The sequence below is a fragment of the Rhinolophus hipposideros genome (assembly GCF_964194185.1).
Source record: "Rhinolophus hipposideros genome assembly, chromosome: 12".
NCBI lineage: Eukaryota > Metazoa > Chordata > Mammalia > Chiroptera > Rhinolophidae > Rhinolophus > Rhinolophus hipposideros.
In genome coordinates, this window is record NC_138058.1 from 57,697,290 (window position 1) to 57,720,301 (window position 23,012).

Consider the following 23,012-nt stretch of genomic DNA (forward strand, 5'->3'; position numbering starts at 1 on the left):
GGGGCCCTAATCCAATATAACTGGTGTCCTCATAAGAGGAAACAGACAAAGACACACCCAGGCACAGGATGAATGCCATGTAAAGATGGAGGCAGAGTTTAGAGTGATACATCGACAAGCCAAGGAATGCCACAGATGGCTGGCAGCCACCTACCTCTATGAGAGAGTCAGGGGAGAGAGTCTCCCCTAGAGCTGTCAGAGAGAGCATGGCCCTCACGACACCTTGATTTTGGAGTTCCGGCCTCCGGAACTGTGAATGGACACATTTCTGTTGTTGTAAGCCACCCAGTTTGTATACTTTGTTATGACAGCTCTAATAAACTAATACAATTCTTCATCCCTCTAGTCCTCCAATGTCCAAAACATTGACTCTTGGAAAAGAAAGATTCCTCTCCACATCCCAACATCAGGGCACAACAAAACCATTGTTGGGCTTTAAATAAAAGTTCTGTTAAAACCTTGTCTGCTTTCAAGCCCATGGGACCCACCCAATTTAGGAACTGGTGCTTTTGGAAAGAAAGAAAAATTAGACTTTTTAATTACTGTCCCTGCTGCCGCTACCACCATCACCAGTCCTGTTAATGTATCAATTTTTTTGATTGAAAAGACTGGGTAAATTAAATATACTTCTCCCCCCCCCCTCCACACACACACAAAGTGAACCTACCGCAGAATCAAAAATGGAAAATGAAAAGGCCCTCCAGCCCCCTGTGGGATATGCTTTACAGCTCTGGCAGGAAGTCAGTGTGATCACATTTCTGAAATTACATATTTAATGTGCCTGGCCGTGGTCCGCCATTCTGCCCTCAAGAGCCTGGCATCAGTGAAAAGCAGCTCCCAGCTCCCTTGTGGACCATTGTCAGGGCTGAAAGGTTTTTTTGGTTTGTTTTGTTTTTAAGCAATTCTTTTGCCCTGATGGGCCAGGACTTTTTGTGTTCTTTTCCCAATCCTGCTCCATTGAATTAGGAAGCCAAGTTCTTTCCCAGTCCATGCCTCTGTATTTTTATCTACAACATGGTAAGCAGGAGGCCTCTGGAAGCATTCACCATAGAGGCTGAGTCCCAAAGGGGACAATAATGCTGGCAGTCATACAAGACCAAGAGCAGGGAACATGTGTCACCCTGAGGACCACTGGCCTGCTGGGAGCCAATGAACTCCATCCATGGCCCTGGAACAGAAAGCAGTTGGTGTGGGTGCTTCAAGGAGAGCCTTGTTTAAAACACCCACTTGATCATATCTCTTACCTTTAAAATGAAGAGTCATACATCCACTCAATAAATACCAATAGTTTACGTCTACGTTAGTGGCAGATTGAGTAAAAAAAAGGAGCAGAAAGGAAACAATTTAGTTTAAAAGATAATAAAAGAATGATTGACCAACTGACACAAAGGCAAGAAAAGCAAGTCAAGAGATCCATTTAAAACAGTTGTCACAGAGAGGGAGAAGCATTGACAAAAGGGAAAGAAACAGAGAGACAGGTGAGGGACAGAGGTAGAGACACCGAGAGTGAGAGATACAGACAGACGGACAAACGTGGAAAACATCAGTCAGGGCTGTCTGGGCTTCTGTCCATGTGTTCTTTCTCCTACAAACATGACCTCAGCTCTCACACCTGGGCAGGTGGCTGGCTCCCTAATGCTTAGTCCAATTTTGACCTCCCTCCTGAGGGTCATTTCTGCATCGCTACCTGCCTGCATTATTTTCCCCTTAGCGTGTCTCTGACACCACACAGAATGAGAAGATGGGTATAAACATTCTTTGAGCACCAATGGTATGCCTGGTTATGCTCTATGTATGGCAGCAATAAAGACAGATAGGACACACTCCCTTCCCTCAAGGAGCTCTCGAGGAAGAGGCAGACTTTCCTGCTCTATGATGGGTGCAGTAACAGAGGCATGTTCAAAGCTCCCTGAAACAGGGAGGGGACCAGTTGTGTAGAGGACTTAAGAAGGTAGACATCTGGACATGGAGACAGCTGAGCTGGGCCTTGGGCTGCAGGGACCACTGAGACCAGTGGGAAGGACATTCCAGGCAGAGAGAGTGAGTGTACAAATGTATGTTCAGGAACAGGGTGAGCTCAGTGACAGGATGTAGAGGACCTGGGAGGAAGCAGAAGGGGTGAGCCTGGAGAAAATTATTTCTGTGTACTTGGGGTTTAGACATGATTGTACATTTGGAGCATCGGTCGGGGAAAAAGGGTAGGAGAGGAATCTGGGAGAAATTCTGGCCATGGGCTAAGCATGTCTTGGTTGCCCACTCAGGAGAGTCCAGCTTGAACAAATGAACAGATGGAGATTCTGTTAACTGAAATAGGAAGGAGAAGAAACATTTGGCAAGAAGAGATGGTGACCAAGACATCTGGGGGGAGAAGAGAAGGCGATGAGATCTCTGTTGAACAGGTTATATTTGAAGTGCCTTCAGGACATACAGGTGAAGATGGCCAGGAGAGAGTTGTAAATCCAGGTCTGGGATTTGAGAAGAAAGATGACATGGAGTCATTAGCATAGAGACTTTGGTTGAGGCTGGTGGTTGGAGGATGAAGACCCAGAGGAGATCCAGGGTGTTGCATTTAGGAAGTAAGTAGAGGAAGAGGAGAGTGGCAAGCAGAGATGGGGAAATAGGAACTCTAGGAAGGTGGTGTAGCCACAGAGGCCCAGGGCACGAAGAATTTTAGATGAAGGAACCGTCTGTTGATGTTGCCCAGAGATGAAGTAGAATAAGGACTCTAAGAAGCCTTTTCCTCACCCCGGCAAATACATTTTACATTCTTCCTTCCTCCCCCCTGTTTCCTACGTTCTCATTCCAGTTTGTCCCCAATTTGTTTGTTTTTCCTTCCCTCGAACCTGTGTCCCTAGAGCCTGCCTGCTCTGCTTGCAAGGCCCAGCTCAACCCTGCCTCCACTCCAGAGCTTTTCCGGAGTCCCCAGGCTACCCAGATATCTCTTTCTACTTGGAGTTTTTGGTGGAAAAAAATCGATGGAATTTTTTGACAACACTAGGGTTGTCCCCCTCCTGAAATCTGAGAGGATGCTGACTCATACAGGGACTGTTATTCCCGAACGTCCCAAATTCTCCAATAATCCCATTGAACGATGACCATCCTCACAAAACTGGGGGCTTCCCTGATGTTTCTTCTCAACCAAATCACTTTTCTAGTTTGTATTTCATCCCTTTTATGGCCAAAATGTAAACTAGGTCACCTGATAAAGCAAACGTGGATGAATCTAATTTATACAACCTGACGGCAGAGAAGATGTTAAATATTGCATCTATCTATCTATCTATCTATCTATCTATCTATCTATCTATCTATCTATCTATCATTCATCCACTCATCAAATGAGTGTCTACAATTTGCCAAGCTACTTGCCCCTGACCCTCATAGAGATTTCAGCCTTTTATCACAGGTCTAAGATGGTTCCAAACATCCATCTGGAAGGTGCCTCTTAAATTCTTGTTGTATGATTGTTTTATATGTGTGTGCAGTAGCGCTGGGTCTGAGGAGCCATCAAACCTAATGGGAAGGTTTGCTTGGGAAATAAGGCTTCTGTTTTAGCAATGATATAGTGTACTTGCTGTAATAGAGCTTCATTTTGGAAACCAGGTCATGAGTAGCCACAGCCAGCACCTGGGGACCACAGTAACCCTAAATCAGAACAGCCTGCAAGGTTGTAGACCTCAACTCTTTCCCCACTTTCTCACCAGAAAAGGTTATGTCATGCCTTTTCACAGTACTCGCTAGGTCCGATGTCATGCTTTTCCTCATATCTTAGTTATTTGTGGCCCTGAATCATCATGATTCCTAAACTACAGGCTACTAGCTGTTAAGGAATCCACATCTTGATCCCTTTTACATTCCCAGTATTTAATCTAGTGCTTTGTCCTCAGTTGGGTTCTTAATAAATAGAAATTAGATGAAATTGCAACATTTGCTGAACAATCCAGGGGCAAAATAGAGTATACTCAAGTCTCTCAATTCCCACCCTGGAGCTTTCCAGCCCCTGAGGGTCTCTGTTTGAGTAAAGTATAGGAATGTTCCCGCCACCCCTTTTTTCCTGAAAGTCATATTAATTGGTTTCAGAAAAGACATGTGTCTGAAGGGAAAATAGCACCTTGGCTGGACATACTTTGATTTAGAATTCAAAGCTGATTTAACTACTCTGGAAAGGCTTATTTTTTTTTTCTTATTCTAAAAAAGCATATTCAGCATACATGAGTGAGCTGAGGAATTTTTGTTTTGACAGCTTTGGGACATCTGAGATATTATATACAGAGCATTTCTAACCAGCTTAGAAAGACATGTGTCGAACACAAATGCAGGAAAATGATTGATCAAGAGTGAGAAAAATGAGAGGAAATCCTCTTAAAATGAAACATTTTGTCAAGAGCAGCCTTCGATGTAAAACTATGTCAGAAGAGACCTCAGATTAACAGGATGTTAACCAGCCCATTTGAGTAGACTAATTTGACTAGACTAATTTGGTCTGTGAGAACATCATGGAAGTTGTGAGTTGTCAGGACCCATGGCAGTCCGGTCAAAGAGCCTCATCTTGCAAATGAAGAAACTAGGCAAAGAGAGGTCCGTGATCTGTCCAGGGCTGGTGGCAAAGCTGAGATTCAAACCCAGGCCATTCACTTGGCAGAACCCACATCTAAGCCCTCTAGAGCAGAGGCCAGATGACGGTTCGTTATATTTTCTCAGCGCTTGGACTACAAAGCATTTCCTCACATGTCACTCCTGTCTATTGCTTTACCTATCTCATCGCTTTAATTCCTTGGGTCTCCGTCTGCCCAGTGGGTTCACACTGTCCTAAGAGTTGCATCAGTTTAATGTCAATACCAGTCTGGTGTGGATGAACCCATGGCCAGGCTCAGCGTAGTTGCCTCATGCTCACCTACAGAGCTTCTTAACAAGATTCTGGGGTCTAGGGACTGTAGGACTAGGTTTGGGAAGCACAGGTTTTCATTCACCTCCTCATCTCCTGTTTAAATCTCCTTTATAACATCCAAGCCAGTGGTCTTCCAGCCTCTGCCTGAAAGCAAAGTGTGGAACAGTGGGGAAGAAACTCAGGTTGGGATCTGAGATGTGGAATTCCTTCTCAGATCTGATTCTTGTGAGTTATGTATTACCTTCAGCCAGTAAACCACTCTCTTTGATTCTGTTCATTGTGTGAAACATGGGAATGTTCATGATTTCTAATCAACAATATCACTGGGAGGACTGTCAGGACAGATTTCCATGTGCTCAGAGCACGGTGCCTTCTGAAGAGGAATGAAGGGTCAACAGCCTCCATTTTGGTGACATAGCTCTATTTGCTAGAGGGTTTTTCCTTTAAATCTTTAAGTCCCTAGTTTTTCCCTTTGGGACCTGAAAGCACTTTACCTTTAATCATGATACTCTCCAAGCTAGGATATAATCCTGTGCAGTCCAGCTTCAAAATGTATACAACTACACAAACATAAACAATCCTAGTCCCCCACCTGCCTGGAATAACCTTATTCCTTCCTCTATTCTTAATAAACATCCTAGCTAAACCATGGCCATTTGTCAAAATCCTTTCATCCTTCAAGGTGGAGCCCTAGAGTTGCCTCCTCCAGGAGCCTCTGGTCTACACAGGCAGAAAGTCTCTCTTGTTCTGTGTCCCCATGTCTTCACCGTGCCTGCTTACTATAAGAGTCAGGTGTGAGGACCAGGGGTCTATCTGCCCCCCTGGACTGGGAGTCCCAAAGGGCAGAGAGTTCACATCCGGGCAGCCTCATATCTGCTTGTTTTGTGAGACTGGCATCAGGGAGGAAAGCCATATTCGCCTCCAACCCCCAGACGATCCTCACCAGCAGCGACAGAAGAGCAAGTGTGAGGGCCATTTTGCGTATTCTGAGGTAGAGACCTCCCATGACCATCAGCCTTCTCTGCTCGTCATGGACGCCACATTACTCAGAGCTCTCCTCCAACTTTCCAGTTTCTGGAATGATCCCATCTGGATGGATGTCAGGCTGAGCAGTATACATACTCCTAGGGTTTCTACCATGTTCTCTGGAGCCTGCTTTATTCTTTTAGGGATCCCATATTTTACAAGAATACTTCCTGGAAATTGCAGGCAGAAAACTAGACTGAGAGTCCAATCTGCGTTCTGGTCTTCATTCTTACTTCTCCAGACCCTGGGCGATTCCGCTTTGGTCAAGTCACTTTACCCTCTTAAGCTCCAGTTTCCCCATCTGTGAAATGAAGAGGCTGGCCTAGTTAACTTCAAAATACCTGGGATTGTAATTATTTTCAATTTTCCATTCTGGGATGAAAAGCAAAATCCCATCTCTTCATTCTATAACATTGTTATGGCCACATATAAGAGAAACAAGAATTAAACTTTTGGTGCTTATCTCCCACCATTGTGGGCATGCGTGCTACACACCCTCTTCCACTGCCTTTCAAGGCTGTGTTTATATAATTGATTGATTGAAGGAGACATGGCCTTTCTTCACTGCAGCTTGATTATAAGTGAGCTAAACAGATGTCTTGAATTGGGTGATTGGTTCCCAGATGCATTCTAGGGAGCAAGCTGATGGGAAGGAAGTGAATGATTTCAGTTCTGGGGCCCCATGACAAATGAATAGTGGTTGTGGGAGGGGGCAGGCAGAGGCCAGATTTGGTACTTAGTTTTATGAAATGAGTGACCAGATGTTGATGGCAGCTGGTGGATTGATATCAAAGGTGACTGGGGGGCTAAGTGCCCCTTTAGGAGATAACCTAGAAGGGGGGAAGAAGAAGCCCGTAATCATCTGAGCATGGGCTGGAAGTAAGGACCATTGGGATTCTGCTGACCAGCTAGCTAGAGCCAAGTTGGAGAGCTCGTTTCAGCCATCTGTCCAAAAGTTGAAATTGGTTTTAAAATGGAAGAGGAAGAAGAGAACTGAGAATCATTTTAGTCACCGCATCATTTTTCAGATGAGGAAACTGAGTCCTAGAGGTGCTAAATGATTGGCTTAAAGTCACACCACAGAGCCAGGGCTAGAACCCAGGTCTTCTTACTCAAGATCTAGTGTGACTTCACTTCCAAAAGGAAGCTTGATCAGTATGTGAAAAAGCAAAGATTGATAAGGGGTTTCAACAAGGTTTGACACAGTCAAAGCTTCCTGCCTTCAGTGCTGGGCATGCAGTCCTTGAACTCACCTCTGCCGTGGCTGACCCCTGGAGACACCTGAAGAGCCAGGGTGATGGCTGCCATCATTTAAGAGTAAACTAGGTGCCAGTCACTAAATAGGTGCCTGATGCAAGTACTGTTGCATTTAATCCTCCTCACAATTCCCGGAGGTGATCCCTGATTTAATCCCCATTTTGCCGATGAAAAAATGAGAGACGGAAATTAAGTAATTTGTCCTGAGATGCGCATATACTAAAGTGACGGCCGAGTCTCACCTTGAGCAGCCTGACCCCATGCAGCACCTATGTTCCTAATTATTGCCCCAACCCCTGGGTGTTCCCTGAAGTTTGGATACAACGCAGAGCAAAGGGAGGAGGGTACCAGCTCCAGTCAGCATCTCCTGGATGCTCCGAGGTCCAGTCAGTTCAGCTCCTTCCTCCATTCCTGGTGGTAAATCTGCGACGCAAGGAGACCAAGGTGGCAGGAGCACCTACATCCAGGACCTCTTAGTTAAGAAAGCACTTCCACATTCATTTCCTTACTTGGTTACCACAGCAGATATGATTTTTATCTGCCTCATTATTGTGATAAATCTCTCAGGTTTACACACAAGAAAACCAAGGCTCAAGTGGTTAAATGAATTGCCCAAAACCACAAGGCAGATGGGCCCAGAGCTGGAAGTTTCCGAGAGTTCTCTAGTGACCTTTCCCCTGTGCTCCTAGGCCACTGCTGCTTTCCCTCCCTCTGTTCTCACCGTAGCTTCTGGCCTGTTCATGGACCTGCTTACCAGCAGGGAGCTTTGCAACCATCGAAAAGCAGCTTGTTGGCAGAAGAGTACGTATGGAATGTGAGGATCCAGAAGGCTTTGCTGGAGATTATTTGAGCCATTGACTCGTTAGGAGATACTTGAAACCTAGCCATGTATGTTTTTGCTAGCTTATTCTAGAAAAACATAGTCTAGATTTTTGAGAGTTTTCCTAATTGTTTAAGGTACTGTTTTCTTTATTTGTTACCCACAGCTTTAAGTAATAGTAGTAACAAAAAAAAAAATCTCAGGGTTAGGAACCGGATTTTAGTACCTATTTAGCAACCCACCCACTGTGTATCCTCTGACGAGCTCCACCACGTCTCTGGACCTCAGTTTCTCCATGCCATATGATCCCCATGGTCCAGTCAATGTTTGGGAATCACTTGAGAGAAGGAGACCCTGCCTTGTGCTTTCGGATTGGTGGCAGCTGAGGGAGTTCCTTTCAGCTGGATACAATCTTTAAGGACTGACAGTGTTTCGAGAATGCTGATTTCTGGGGCTCTATATAATGAGCTGTAGCTTCAAATATGATGCTGTTTTATATGACCTGTAAAGGCCATCTGTAAGAGAATTGCCACATATGCATGACACTCCATATGCTTCTTTGCTGAACACACAAATCAGGCTTGTCAGGAATATGCTGGCATCTTCACATGCCATCCACAAAGCAATCCGGTCTCAGCTTCAATGCGCCAGTAAGCTGAGCCTGAGCGAGTGAAAGCTGGTGATTTAGTAACTCTGCCCTACAACCTGGCCCAGGCCTGATGCTGCCTGGAGAGGATGGCAATCGGAAAGGCCTCCACAGCCAGGGGACATGCCCTCCACTCTGTGTGCGGGACTCTCTGCCCAGCCACGTGGCCCTGGGCAAGTCTTTTCCCTTGCCTGGGTCTTGGTATTTTTCATCTGTCCAGTGGAAGAAGCGGTTAACCTGAAATGTGATTTCAAGTTTAACTGCCTCTGCCTCTGTGAATATCACCTAAAGGCAGACATGCCAGCCTTCTCATGCTATAAGGAAATACTAAGCGAACGGCCATGGGCCATCAGTTAGAATACCCCATATAAATACTGTTTCTCAGTAAACGTGAAACTGTTCAAAAAGGGGCATGACTGTGTGAATTCTGAATCAGCTATTATGTGCTGGGAATTTCTCCATTCCAAGCACGTGCATTGTCTCATTGAGTCCTCCCAGCGGTCCTGGGAAGTTAGTCTTATCACTGAGATGACCGCAGCTCAGAGAGAGCTGACTCACTGAGATGACCGCAGCTCACAGATGACACGGGGCGGAATGGGAGTCAAATCTTAGGTCTTGTGCGGTGTTCCTGAGAAAGAATCATGATGATGTTAGGGTCACTTAATGAATAACACATATGGGCATAGACACACAGGAAAAGATGGTAGGGCTGGGTGGGACCAAGGAGACACCATTCAATAACTGAGGAATGTCAGGCCCAATGTCAAGGCCATCTGCATCCTGGCGGTTAAATATCAGGTCAGGATAACCAGAGACAGGAAAATAATCCCAAAATAAATTCACAATCATATTGCCATATTTTAAACTAGCAGCAAGCTTGATAATTCTGTTTTTCGATGCCGATCCCGTGGCCAGTTATCCAGTTGGATCAACTCTTTCATGGGCCCCTGATGGCCATAGAAATCTTGTCCACCCCACCCTCAGCTCCCTTCATTGGGACCCTTAGCCCCACCTGAACACAGCAGCTATCCTGGAATACATCAGGAAACCTAGATGGGAACTTTGAGCCCTGGTCCTTACATATTACACGTGGAGCCTTGGTTTCCTGAGTCACACACAAACTGGGGGTAAGACTTGCATTCTGGAAATGTGTACTCTGACTCAGTCCTCACCTAGGGCATCCCAGGCCCACCTTTATAAAGGTGGTAGCAGGTCCTTCAAGGACAGCTCGGGTACTCTGGCTTCTGTCCTGCCTCCAGCTTGGGCCTGCCTATTCCTCCATCGGCCCAGTTCCTGTCCTGTCTCACTCACTGCACATCTCCTCCCTTATTGGTGTCTGTGGCTGTGAATGATGGGAGCTATTTCTGCTGCCTTTTCAGTTCTCAATTCACTGTTGGTGAGGTACTGACATCAGCACCTCAGGGGTCCTAGGGAGGAAGCAGGTCAATGATGGTCCCCTCAGTCACTTCCTGTTGGTAACCTCAGATGGGATTTCCCTTCTCTAAGCCCCAATATCTTTGTTGGATCGGGGTAGGATTCCTGCCTACTTCATAGGGATTAAATAAGACAATAATGTAGGGTGCCTGGCCTCGCATCTGACCACAGAAAGCCCTCGGTAAATGTTATCAGTTATGAAAAGACTTCCCAAAGCTTTCCTGGAGGTCCTTCCCTTGAGACTTGGGGCTCTTCCATAAATACACACCCAGTACTACCAGAGTCAAGAACTTAAGTCTAACCTCAGGCTTGACTTTGGAAACACTTATGATAAGAGACAAAATGAGGAAGTGTGAAGTATCATGGGATTAAATATGGCGTCCTTTTCTTTTTCTATAACTCTACTGTTCACTCTGCAATATTTGCTTCCAAGCATTGTGATGGGCTGAGACTGAGTGACATTAACCAGTGGTTCCTGTGGACCTGCCCCAGAGCAGCTGCTCTTAAGCCCCCCGCCCCGTGGTCATCTGGACATTGGCCAGCCTATGAAAAAGTGTCCTGAAAACGAAAAGAGTTGCTTGTCTCCTAACTTGAAATTGACTGAGGTGACTGAGGAAACAAGTGGGAGGTCTCTGGCTTTCCAGGGTCAAGATCAAAAAGGCATAAAAGGCCCTGACCCAGGGAATTTTTTTTTGGAAACTGAGGTCAGTCTGGAAACAAAGGAGAACTATTGGGTTTTCTAAGCCCACCCACAGGGAGACCTGAGTGTTCAAAGTATACCACCGCTCCCTACTACCCCTTTGGGGTGGTGTGGACACTGCCTGGACAGGCGCCTATCTCTGCGTGAGTAGCTGATGCTGGCTTCCCCGCACAGGTCCTGCACATGACTGCTCTGGTAGTCTCACCCATTCCTAGGGGCTAGAGTTCCATGCTCAGACTCTGTGTCAGGGTGGGTACTCGCTGTCAGCTCCCCTACAGACAAGGGGGTTTGATAAGGGAACCGAGCATCATTCTAGGCATCATACAGGCTTTTTCTGACCAGTTGCCATATCATTCTTTAGAATGGCTGCCTTTTGTATTAGGATAATGCCCTGAAGCTAATTTTTAATGGATTCAATTTTTGACACGTGTCCCATACCCTGGAAGGTTCTAGAATATAGGTACAAACTGATGAGAATGCATGAAAACACATATTCACACTCACATTCACCCTAGAACAGTCGTCTATAAAACTGACCTAAACTTTCCTTCTTAATTTTTTGAGAATCTTCAGGTAAACGGAGTCCCCACTGAGTGGTATGCACACTCAGCCTCCTTCCACAGGGACTCTGCCTCTTGGGATGGCAACAAGCCCTCATTTACAGGGGGTGGAGTGAAGGTGACTGACAGCCCGTAAAGTTGGCGGTGCTGACCCAGAATGAGCCCTGCAGAATCAATGACCTTCATAGATAGAGGTGTATGCTCCATTTCCTTCATGAAAATGCAGAAAGCCAAACCTAAGAGGAGAATAGACCTTCTGAAGTCTCTCATCTGCTACGGTATTTGCAGGACCGACACTGGAACCATCCTCACTGCTCTGCCACGACCTTTCTCTTCACAGCTCTTGACATTCGTCTCAGCAGGCAAACGATTTCCAGGAGATTCCATTACCTTATCTTTCTTCCATGATGGGAGTAACTAGAAAGTCGGCAGTAGTGATTTCAACTATGTGATCAGCAGGTTTTGGAAAGTGTGTCTTTTTCTCATTGCGTTTTTCAATAGTTAAATTCTCTTGGGTACTAACAGGTACCTAAAGTAAGGTTGAGATCTCTGGATTCTTCTGAAGGTCATAGTCACTTTGCAAAATGGGTCTGACACAGAGGAAATATCGATTTGTCCCCTTAGGGTAGTGGAGAAGCCTTTGCAGTTCTGAAGAGGTCGCAGTCTTTGGGTCTAATAATCAAAATATAATATTGGATTGAGATTGTTGAAGCCTTGGAAATGGGATGAAAAATGGCTGGATCTTTGTCATTATCCAACCATGGGTCACATTCTGGTTCTGCCTCAGGGTAGTCCTTTGATCAAGTAGAATAAACGTTCTAAGCCTCCCTTTCCTTATCTGTAGAGAGAGGCCATCTACTTCTCAGTGTTTTTATGCAGATTAACTATATTTACATAAGGAAATGCCTAGCATAGTCTCTGATGGGTGCCTGGGACTTAGCGAATGTGATTTCCCATCCCCTCCACTGGGTGTGGACCTGCGTCTGCCATTGGATTACTTAATGCTGAACACTTCACTGAAGTCCTTGACCCCTCTGAGTCCTGTCTGTAAAATAAACTGTACAGTCCCTTTCTCACAGGGACTGAGCCAGAGGAGCGTTAAGAAGAGAGCGTCAAGAAGCACCTAAGTCTAGAACCTTAGAAAAGACCTGAGGAAAGTGAGACTTCACCTGGTGTTTTTGAAAAGACTTGTCCTACGTATTATTACTCAAAAGGCACCGAGGTTACCTCAGAAGAGAGAAACCTGTTTTATGAGAAGTTAAATCAGAATGTAGAAAAGTCTAATTCAATTTAACCCTAATTCAATTTAACTCAAAATGAGCAGTAATATTAACCCCATTCCTATTTAAAGCCAAGGAGTACAGCTTTGACAGCTACAGGGAAGCTTCCTTGGAGGAAGAATTTTAAAATGAATCTATTTGATAATTGGAGTATCTGCCTAGCTTATTTCACTAGGCAGGGTCTGATCCAAACACAGCTGATTATCAGACTTTCCAGAGTTCAAAGGTCCCAGGATTGATGATGACTCATGCTGTGATTGTACATTCTGTTGTCTATTTATCTAATACGCACACATGGCACATTTGCCAGGCAGTACCTGAGCGTGCACGCCACACTCATGTCCCAAGTGGAAATAGGGTGACTTTAGTTGGAGGAGAAAAATCAAGATAGAGGATGGGCCCCAGAAGTTGAAGCTTTGGGAAAGGTACCGATGTGGGTTGGGGGTGGACTGTAGTTTTCTCTCCCACCTCCTGACTTGATCATTCCCTAACGTGGATGTTTTTTTTTTTTTTTTTTGACTCTTCCCAGAAGAGCCAGGTTTAGTGGCTACACCTTTCATTATACGGATAAGTTTTGTACTACAGAGTACAAAATATTGGAGCAGTTTTCTCCTTGCAATCTGTTCTCAAAACCAGGTGCCTGGCAAGAAAGTCTTGAAGACTAAGGCAGCCTATAATTCATGGATACCAATTCGTAGCAGCAGCTCAGTCCCAGAGACAGGTAGGAAGTCTTCAAGGCTGATAAAATATGGAGGCAGCAAGTGTCATGTCAACTCAGACAAGGCTAGCCCTGCCTGTTTCAGCTCGCTGTTATAAAGGTGAATTGTCTGAATTGTGAAAGGGCAAGTGGTATTAACCTTAGGACCAGAAGAATGGCAGCTCCTGGACAGCAGCTGGTACATAAATCTCTGCTGGCCGAGAAGCAGAAGGATACTTAATACAAGTGTTCATTGAAGGTGTTTTCCTCCCCACCCCCCACCAAACTTAGACAGTTTGGCTAGTGTCCATGGGAATTATTTTACTCCCTCTCCAGGGCAGGGTCAGCTACCCCCAGGGGTGACTGATGGGCAGTCCAGTGACTGGCTCCCTGCACTAGAATTGGCCCCACTTCTCCTCTAGGTTCTGAAATTCTCAACACTAGACTCATCTTGGAGATCAAGGTAGAAGTGGCCCCAGAAGCAGCTATCAAAATGCACAGTTATAATTGGGAGTTGGCACCCATTAGACCACCACACTGATTGATTTATCAAAATCGCTGCATAACCCTTCTGAGAGCAAGGACTTTGGAACCTTAAAAAAGTCGAATCAATATGGAGCTTTAGAAAACAGCCAGTCTAGGTCTCATTTGGAGGAACCTGAGGCCCAGGGAGGTGAAGTGGCTTATACAATGTAACCAGCAAACCAGTGGCAGAGCTGGAACCCAGGTTTCATTAGGTACTTATTTCTAGAAGCATCTAGTCTAAACCCCTTGTTTTGCAGATGAGGGCACCGGGTTCCACAAATGTCTGGCTGAGCCAGACTTAGATTCAGACCGATCTGGTTTCAAAGCCAGGCTCTGCCCTTGACCTCAGGCCCTCTCCATGTCACCAGGTAACTCACAGGATGCAGAACCTCTCATGGTCCAACCTGTCAGCTCTTTTGTTACCAGCCTTCTCTGAGGACACCTCCCATAATCTGAGTAATACGAAGAACAGCTTTGTCTCTTAGTCCCCTTTCCACCAATATTGTGCTCACCACCTGTGGAGTCGAGAACTTGCTGTGCCTGGATAGGGTGAAGGTGTGGATGGGGTGAAGACCGCCTTCCTGGAGGGGAGCAGTGGGGCTAGAAGGTCACATTTGGGGACAGTTTGCTCCACTGACTGTTGGCTGTCATTGCAGGTCTGGAGTGTAGCTTTGACTTCCCCTGTGAGCTGGAGTATTCCCCTCCACTACACGACCTGGCGAACCAGAGCTGGTCCTGGCGCCGTGTGCCCTCTGAGGAGGCCTCCCAGATGGACCTGTTGGATGGGCCTGAGGCAGAGCCATCCAAGGAGATGCCCAGAGGTAAGGGCAGAGGCCACTTCCACGTGTCCTGGATGGGCCAGGATGGGGCTGGGATGCTGATTCCTGTTTGAAATGTTCACTCCTGTTCTCTCCTGTTTCCTTTGAAAACTGCTTTGAATGTCTGTGTCTCTCTGTGTCTTCTCGGGCCATGTAAGTCCAATTTCAAGATCAGTCGAACCCTTTACTCTCTTACCAAGTAAAGGAAATAGGATTTCACAACGCTCCTTCATGCAGATTTCCCAGTGTGTGATGTAGTAGAAAGTGCTGATCTGTGTGTCCATTTGGAATTGGGCTGCCAGATAAAATACAGGACACTCGGCTAAACTTCAGCTTCAGGTGAACAACAAATGATTTTTTTAGTATAAGTATGTCTCATGCAATAGTTGGGGCATAGTTATAATTTTAAAAAATTATTGCAATTATCCTGAAGAACGTAATGGAGTGTTCTGCATTTTTATTTGCTAAATCTGACAGTCCTCATTTGGAAGGTATTGTGCAGCTGGGTTAAATGTTAGTTTCGAAGCCCTTAATGAATATTCAGGCTGCAGGGTGTTTTGCAAGGTTCTTCTAGGAGTCTGATCCATTTATGAACATCTCTTTCTGAATTATCATGAACTGGAAAAGGTAAGCCCTGGATGAGTAGTAGGTGCTTGTTAAATATTTGCTGAGTTTTCAGAGAGAGATGTGGAGGCACTAAGGTCTACTCCTGCCTTCAGGTCTCTCTAAGGCAAATCTTAAAGCTCCTAATTCTTTGGACCCAGAAAACTGCTGACCGAGAACTGACAGCCTATGTTTCTGGCTTTGAGGAAAAAATAATAACTGACATGGTAATGGACTGACTGGACATTCTGAGTAGTGCTTTCAGTTTGCAAAGCCCTTCTGCCTACGCTGTCTCACGGGATTCCACTTTCATGAGGGAGGCAGGGAAGATAAGAAAGCTAGGGCTCAGAGAGGAAAGGTGACTTGCTAAAGGTCACACAGCTTGTACGTGTGGGTTCAGGTTTAGAAGTCTGCTATGGTGAGTCCTGGACGAGGACACTTTCTACCACATGTTTCATTATTTGTAGCAAAAGCTATGTCTACAGCCTGCCCTGTGCCCATTTCTTGGGGATGATTATCTCAAGCTCATATGACTGGGAATGTAACAGGGACAGGGCTCAGGTAAACTCATGGGGGTGGAGGGACGTGGCACAAAAATAATTTATGCTCTCAGGCTTTTACATCAGGCTTGAACCCAGAATTATGAGAGACCTTTCGTTTCTACACACTCTCCCAGACTGACCTTTTCTTTTTTTATGATTCTTTTGAAATTGCTTGACCTTGATTTATATTTTAGGCTGGATACTGATGTATATTGCGGAGTGTGTGTGTTTGTGCGTCAGGGTGCGGCTCTTAATAAGACAGTGCATCCAGATTTTCTGGAGAATTTATTAAAAATACTGCATAAGCCCCACAGCCTGAGATTTTGATTCGATAGCTCTGAGATGGAGCCTAGAAATCTGTGTGTTTTTAAATTTATTATAAAATGTAGCATGTGTTAAAAAAAGTAGATATAACATATATGCATAGATTAAAGATTATGATAAAATCATCGCCGTGTTCTCACCACTAAGTGTAAGAATTGGAACACTGTCCATCCCTTTTCAACCTCTTCTGTTTTCCACGTAGATCAGGAATCTCTTCCTCCCCTCAGAGGTAACCACTGTCCTGCATTTTGCGTTAATCTTTCATTTGCTTTCGTTTATGACCTTACCACTTATGTATGTAGCCCCAAACAACATATTGACTAGGTTTGCAAAGTGCTACATAAATGGAATAATACTGTTTTGTGATTTGTCCATTTTGATGCATGTAGCTATGGTTCATTTGGTTCTAAATCCAGTGCGTGAAAATACTACAATTTATCTCATCTACTGTCATTAGACATTTGAGTTGTTGCCAGGTTTTTGCTATTACCAACAACAGCAATGTAAGCATTTTTATATATGTCTCTTGGTGCATGCGTGTGTCTAAGAGTTTTCCTAGACAATAGAACTTGGGATGCTGAGTCATGGGGTGCAGCTTCCATTTCAACAGGTAATGCCAATCTGTTTCCCAAAGTGGTCGCACCACGTTATACCCCCACTAGTGATGTACTAGTCTTCGTCTCCAGGATTGTACATCTTCACCAGTGCCTGATATTGTCAGACTTTGTCATTTTTGTTCGTGTGGTGGGTGAAATACAGTATGTCACTGTAGCTTCGATTTCCATGGGACTCTGTTTTATTTTGTTTTGATAAGTGTTTCAGATGATGCTGAGGTTAGGTCACATTGAGTACTGTGACAAAAAGAAAAGGAAGAAGGAGTGGAGGGATGAACACTCACTTTTCAGTGCCCCTGGGTGTTGAAATATATTGATGCCTTTAGGTTTTTGTAAAGCTGGGTCTCAAGGATCAGGGTATGTACTGAATGTGAACCTTTCCCCAGTAGATGAACGTCAAGATTGGAATATCCATGTGTTAGTAATTGTTGCCAACTTACATCCCTCTGAAAAATCATTGTTCTCCCCAACATGATAGCTGTCACATACTAAGGATAATGATGTGAAGAATGCTGACAAAAGCCACTGTAGATCTACCCATCTACTTTATCAAGTTCTTTAGTGAACAAACACATCCAAACATAAATTGCGGGAATCTGGCCACTCAGAAACTTGTGTTTATTTTTCCTGGGATCTAATGGGGGAATCTATACTCACATAGCCTTGATCAATCTTAGAAACAAGGGACCAGCCTCCCAGCCTTCACAGGGACACTTCTGGAATGGCACTGAAAGGTGTTCAGAACTTCCAGTAATGGGCTGCTCATTGCTTTTTGAGTCAACAAATTATATCACTACCTGTTTCCTGAAGTCAGGTTGTTCCTCATAAAGCAGGCCAATGTATCTTAATGTCCTTTGACCTTCAGAGAAATAGGTGAAGATGAAGGGAGAAAAAAATGACATGCCCTGTTTGCACAATGGCAAAGCAAGGACCTACATTCCAGTTCTGATTCCCAACTCTTTAGAATCTCACCTTCTCTGTCATTTTGGCAGAAAGGATGCTGGTAGTGGAGATAAGGAGTGAAGGGTATCCTTTAGGCTAGTGTAGTCTACTAGAATTTTTTTTTTTAACTCAACATTTACTGGTTGGATGGTATTTAGACTCTATTGCAATATTTCTTGTCAGAGGATATAGAAGGGCCAGGAAAAAATCAGTGAGATAATACCAATCATAGATAATGAACTGTAAGAGTATAAATTCTGACTGATTTTAATTTATGGCCCCTGTAGATGAGAATAATAAGGGAGATACAATTCAGAGCAGCAAGATAATAAAAAGTGATGATCTTGATGGAACACAATATTATAAATTAATAAAATCTTGAATCATCAGGTTGAGGCATTCTATGACTTTTAAGAAGTCCCAGGGGCATGTGTGATGTCTACTACTTCCGGTGTTTGGGAATGTAGTCAAAGGAACATATTTTTCTTATCCAGCAAGTTTGATCTCTAGCATGAACCCTAGCTTTAAAATACAAAACAGATTAGTAACTCTTCCCTAAAGCCCCGCTCCAGTCCCTCACTCATATGCATACATACATAGGAAGAAAGGAGTAGACTCAGCTGGGAGGGCATGACATTCTTCCTCCATCAGTTCAACTCTCTTCCAGGGCACTGATTCTCAGGTTTTTGTTTTGTTTTGTTTTTGATGGAGGGCCTGGGTGGAAATACACTACTGAGATTCTTCTGTTTACCAAGATGACTTAGTTTACAAAAGGTTGAAAAAACACTGTTCTGGAGCTCTGGAATAGCTCACAGTGCTGCCACAGGTGACCATGGTCCTGCAATGCCAGAATGAGGTCATCCAGCCTTTCGGTCCACTTCTGTTATACCTTTGTGTGTTAGTTTCTTATAGCTGCTATAGTACATTAATATGAACTGGGTGGCTTAAAGCACCAGAAATGTATTCTCTCTCAGTTCTAGAAGTGAACAGTCCAAAATTAAGATGTTGGAAGGTTTGGTACCTTCTGGAAACTCTGCAGAAGAATCTAGTCTGTGCCTTTTCCTGGTTTCTGGTGATTGCTGGTGATCTGTGATGTTCCTTGGGTTGTAGCTGCATCTCTCCAACCTCTGCCTCATCTTCCTGTGGCCTTCTCCTGTGTGTCTCAAATCTGTTATAGAGATACATGTCATTGGATTAATGGCCCACCTTAAATGTAGCATGATCTCATCTCAGGATCCTTAATTACATCTGCAAAGATCTGTTTCCAAATAAGGCCATCTCCGCAGGTACCGCAGTTGAGGATTTGGGCATATGTTTTGGGGACCACTATTTGACCAGCTACACGTTGATTTTCCTCTCTTTGTGTATAGGTTGACATGAGGATCCAGTGTGTCTCTCCCAGTACATGTTGGCTGTGGATTCTCAAACCCTTCAGGAAGTTAGGTTAGGCAGGTTCAGAGGAGTCCAGATTAATACCAGTATTTCGCACCCTTTCTTCAGTTCCTCCGCTCACCTCAAGGGTTTGCAATATTCTTAAAAGAGTCCCTAAACACCTCTCAAGTAGACTCCATCCCAAGGGTAGCTGGAACCTGGGCCACCTTTGCAGTTGCAGGTGCAGCCCTGATGGGAAGTTTCTCTCAGGGCACAGCCCCCTTTTCATCAGTCATCACTGGAGGCTGCAGCGAGCTGATTGATTGGCTCTCAGTCTCATGCTCTGACCCTTGACCCTTGACCCTTTGGGGTATTGATAGGCAACTGGAGTGATGAAGGTCTGCCCAGCACATCCTCCTTCCTCCAGAAGTGTATCATTAACCACCCGTTTTTGCCCTCAGACTTCATGGGCTCATTGGCTGAGACCTCATAAATTAGCCTTTTCAGTTACTGATACATTTACCTGTGAGTGGGTTTAAACACACACACACACACACACACACACACACTGAGACAGAACAATGTTCCTTTCTTTTCATTTGTTTCCAACGAGATGAGCCAATGATCCAAACTGTCCGTGCCAAGTGTTCACGGGCTCCAGCCCCCCAAAACCCCGTTCCTGTGTTGCTCACTATATCTACCATGGAGTTTCTGTTTTAAGAAGATGGTCTCTAAACTTTATTTTCTTGTATGCACCATCAGTAAAATATCTCTGAGCATGCACCTCTCCTGTGTATATATTCCTCAGTTATATGCATGTATTTGTTCCTAACTGTGTAATATTATCAGTAAAGCTTCATTTCTTTCTTACTTTTTTAGATAAAAATAAATGTAACCATGGACATACTTTCAAGACTATCGTAGAACATCTGTCCTTTATAAATGGGCTCAGACTTCTAGGTTCACTAAGGCATCTCACTGTGGCACCTGGGTCACTGATGTCTCTGTCTTTTTCAAGTCCTTTAGGAACCTTCTAGGCTCACCTCCCATCACCTGGGCTGTGCTAATGTGGCCTCACAGGCCTAGCCCTCGTGGTCTCTTCTCAGAATCTACATGGTTTGGACAGGAAAGACTATCACATCTGGGCTTACAGCACTACCTTACTCTCAAGAATCAAAAGGCACCTTTCTCTATACAAATTCTTGTTTCCATTTCAATTGACAGACCTAAGGTACAAGGTTTCAACCAGATATTTCCCACTGGCTTATCTAAAAAACTATCTTGGCTGTGGTGTTTATATTGGTAAAACTAGGAATAATTTAAATGCTCAAACAATAAGGAATTAACTAAAATATAGTATACCTAAAATATTATGTACCATTACATTTATGCTATGTAAAAATATTTAATAATATGGGAAAGTAGTCAAGGCCTATTAAAAACAAGATTAAAAACAAGTTGAATTATGTGTATAATATAACTTATTTATGAAAGAGAAAACTACATATATGTACATAAAGAAAAAAAACTCAAAGGAAATACACCAACATAGTGGCAGAAGTTATTTCTAGAAGACTGAATTATCAGTGATTTTTATTTTCTTCTATGTGCTTTTGGTATTTTCTAAATATGAGTCCATGAATATACATTAGTTTTATAATAAGATAAAACATTTTTTAATACCAGGGGATCCAAAATTCTCATTTAATATTCTATTCAATTATTTTAGACGTTTTTGGGGATAAAAAACATGTTAACTGCTTTCTGCCATAGCAACAACCAAAAAAGCCAGCACCACTGGCTAGGGTGAGACACATAAGCAGGTCGCTTTCCTGCCTGCCTGGATAGTTAGTGTACAGGGCACTGCATGTCACAAATCCAGAGTAACCCCACCCAGCCTTTCCCTGACCAGCTTTATCTTTGAAGGGATGGAAGGGTAACTGCAGAAACCACACATGCAGCAGGCCCAGGAATGTACCCGGGACCAAGTGCGGAATGTAAGTCCGAGTGACATAAATGCGTCCGATTCAATTCAATTTTTGCCCTGCATCAGAAGGGCTCTGGCTGGTCATGCCCTTCATTTGAGCATGACGTCTCATCATACTAAGGTTACTGGGGGGATTTGTAGCCTCTTATCCCTGCCCCTCTTCTGGAACTTACCATAAGAGGTCACCTTAGTTCTCTGGTTCTGTCCCTTGTCTCCCAAGCAATGAGGTCACTGGGCCTTACATCTTGACCCTTGAGCAATCCCTTCAACAAGCTGTGACTGGTGATTCTGTCATCTTAATGAGATTCTGGTGCCAAACTGGCAGTTGGAACTTGAGCTCCAGAGAGGGACTCGACTTAATGAGCCAGCATGCTTGCCTCAGGAGTGGGGTGTCTGATCCTCCCCACCAGGGCGGGCCTCTCCCAGGGTGTGACCTCTGTCTTCTAAGGTTAACCTTCAACGGGAGGGGAAGGAATGGATGACAGTTATTTGGTAAAAGCTGAACCTAACAACCGTGCTCACAGGGCAGTGGGGACAGAGGCATGTCGAGTGAGGAACACAGCACCCATGTTAGAAGTAGAAGGGACTTGGGCTCTCATCCCAGGTCTGCCAGAATGATGTCACTTTACTTCTCTGGGCCTTGCATGCCTCATCTGTAAGGTAAATGTCTTAGATTAGATTGCCCCTAAGGCTATTTCCTGCTCTGCCATAAGACTGGGATTAAGCATATCCATTGCAAAGAATAGCCATGTATCTGGCACAAAATCCGTGAACCACAGAAATTCCCACCAGCCTTGGGAGAGATACCCAACACCCAAGGTTTGGCCATGGCTTCTGGAAGCCTGATATCCCCAGATTCAGGTCACTCTTTGGACCACAGCATCAGGATGGGAGCATTGCCTCTAGAAGCCTCTGTGCACGCTGGAGGACAGAAGAGGAGCTCCTGCACCCATTAGCAAAAACAAATTTGTCAGGTTAGCCCCTTGAGGCTAGGGAGCTTGAGGACTTCACCGTGTAATGCTGTGGGCTAGTGTGGCAGATAAAATGGTGGCCCCCCAAAGAAGTCGAAACCCCCAGAACCTGCAAATATGTCACTTTACACGGCACAAGGGACTTTTCAGATGAGATTATTCTGGATTTTCCAGGTGGGCGCAATAAAAATCACAAGGGTCCAAATAAGTGAAAGAGGAAAGCAGAAGAGCCAGTCAGAGAAAATATGATGACAGAAGCAGAGGTCAGAGAGAGACAGAGATTGGAAGATCATTTAAATTATGTGCTAGTTAGTATCAATTTTAAAATTTTATTTATTCTTTGGATCATATATTTCTTTATTAAACCAACAATCGTAAGCCCCTACTGAATGCAGGGCCCTGCAGGTTAAGATCTAAGTCAAGGGGACATCTAAAATCAAGGGGGCACAGTTGCATGTAAAGCGGCAGCAGCTGTTGGCATTGAAGGTGGAGGACAAGGCCCTGAGGGAAAGGAATGCAGGCAGCTTCTAGAAGCTTGAAAAGAAAGAAAATGGATTCTGCCTAGAATCTAGTTCAGAAGGCATGCAGCCCCACCAACTCAGTTTAGACTTCTGATCTCCACAACTGTAAGGTAATAAGGTTGTGCTCTTTTAAGCCACTAAATTTCTGGTAATTTGTCCCAGGAGCAATTGGAAACTATACAGCTGGTCTTGACTAGTATGGAGGAACAGTGATATGTTCTTGGGGCACCATTCTAGACCAAGTAAGACTCACAGGACTGACTGAGCTTTAGAGAAAACGTCCTTGTAGTTATTGTAGAAGATGTCCAATGAGTTATTGCTGGGAGGGCAGTCTATAGACTACCCCTCCACTGGAACAGAGCAAACACTTTTGTGGATAAGAAATGGAACAGAAATCGTAGCAGCAGGAGCTGAGGCTAGAAATAAGCAGTTGTGTTTGGGAGTTTGGCTCCTGTGGGTATGAAGGACTGAAGGCAGCTGTGGTGG

At 44.5% G+C, this 23,012-nt stretch overlaps 1 protein-coding gene across 1 annotated transcript in view; it reads left to right on the plus strand.

Moving 5' to 3' along the window:
* ALK (ALK receptor tyrosine kinase) overlaps nt 1-23,012 on the plus strand; it is a 642,106-nt gene that overhangs the window by 193,540 nt on the left and 425,554 nt on the right. Inside the window, exon 3 of the mRNA XM_081068072.1 lies at nt 14,490-14,654. Within this exon, the coding sequence (XP_080924198.1) occupies nt 14,490-14,654 (165 nt within the window). The remainder of the gene's footprint in view (nt 1-14,489; nt 14,655-23,012) is intronic.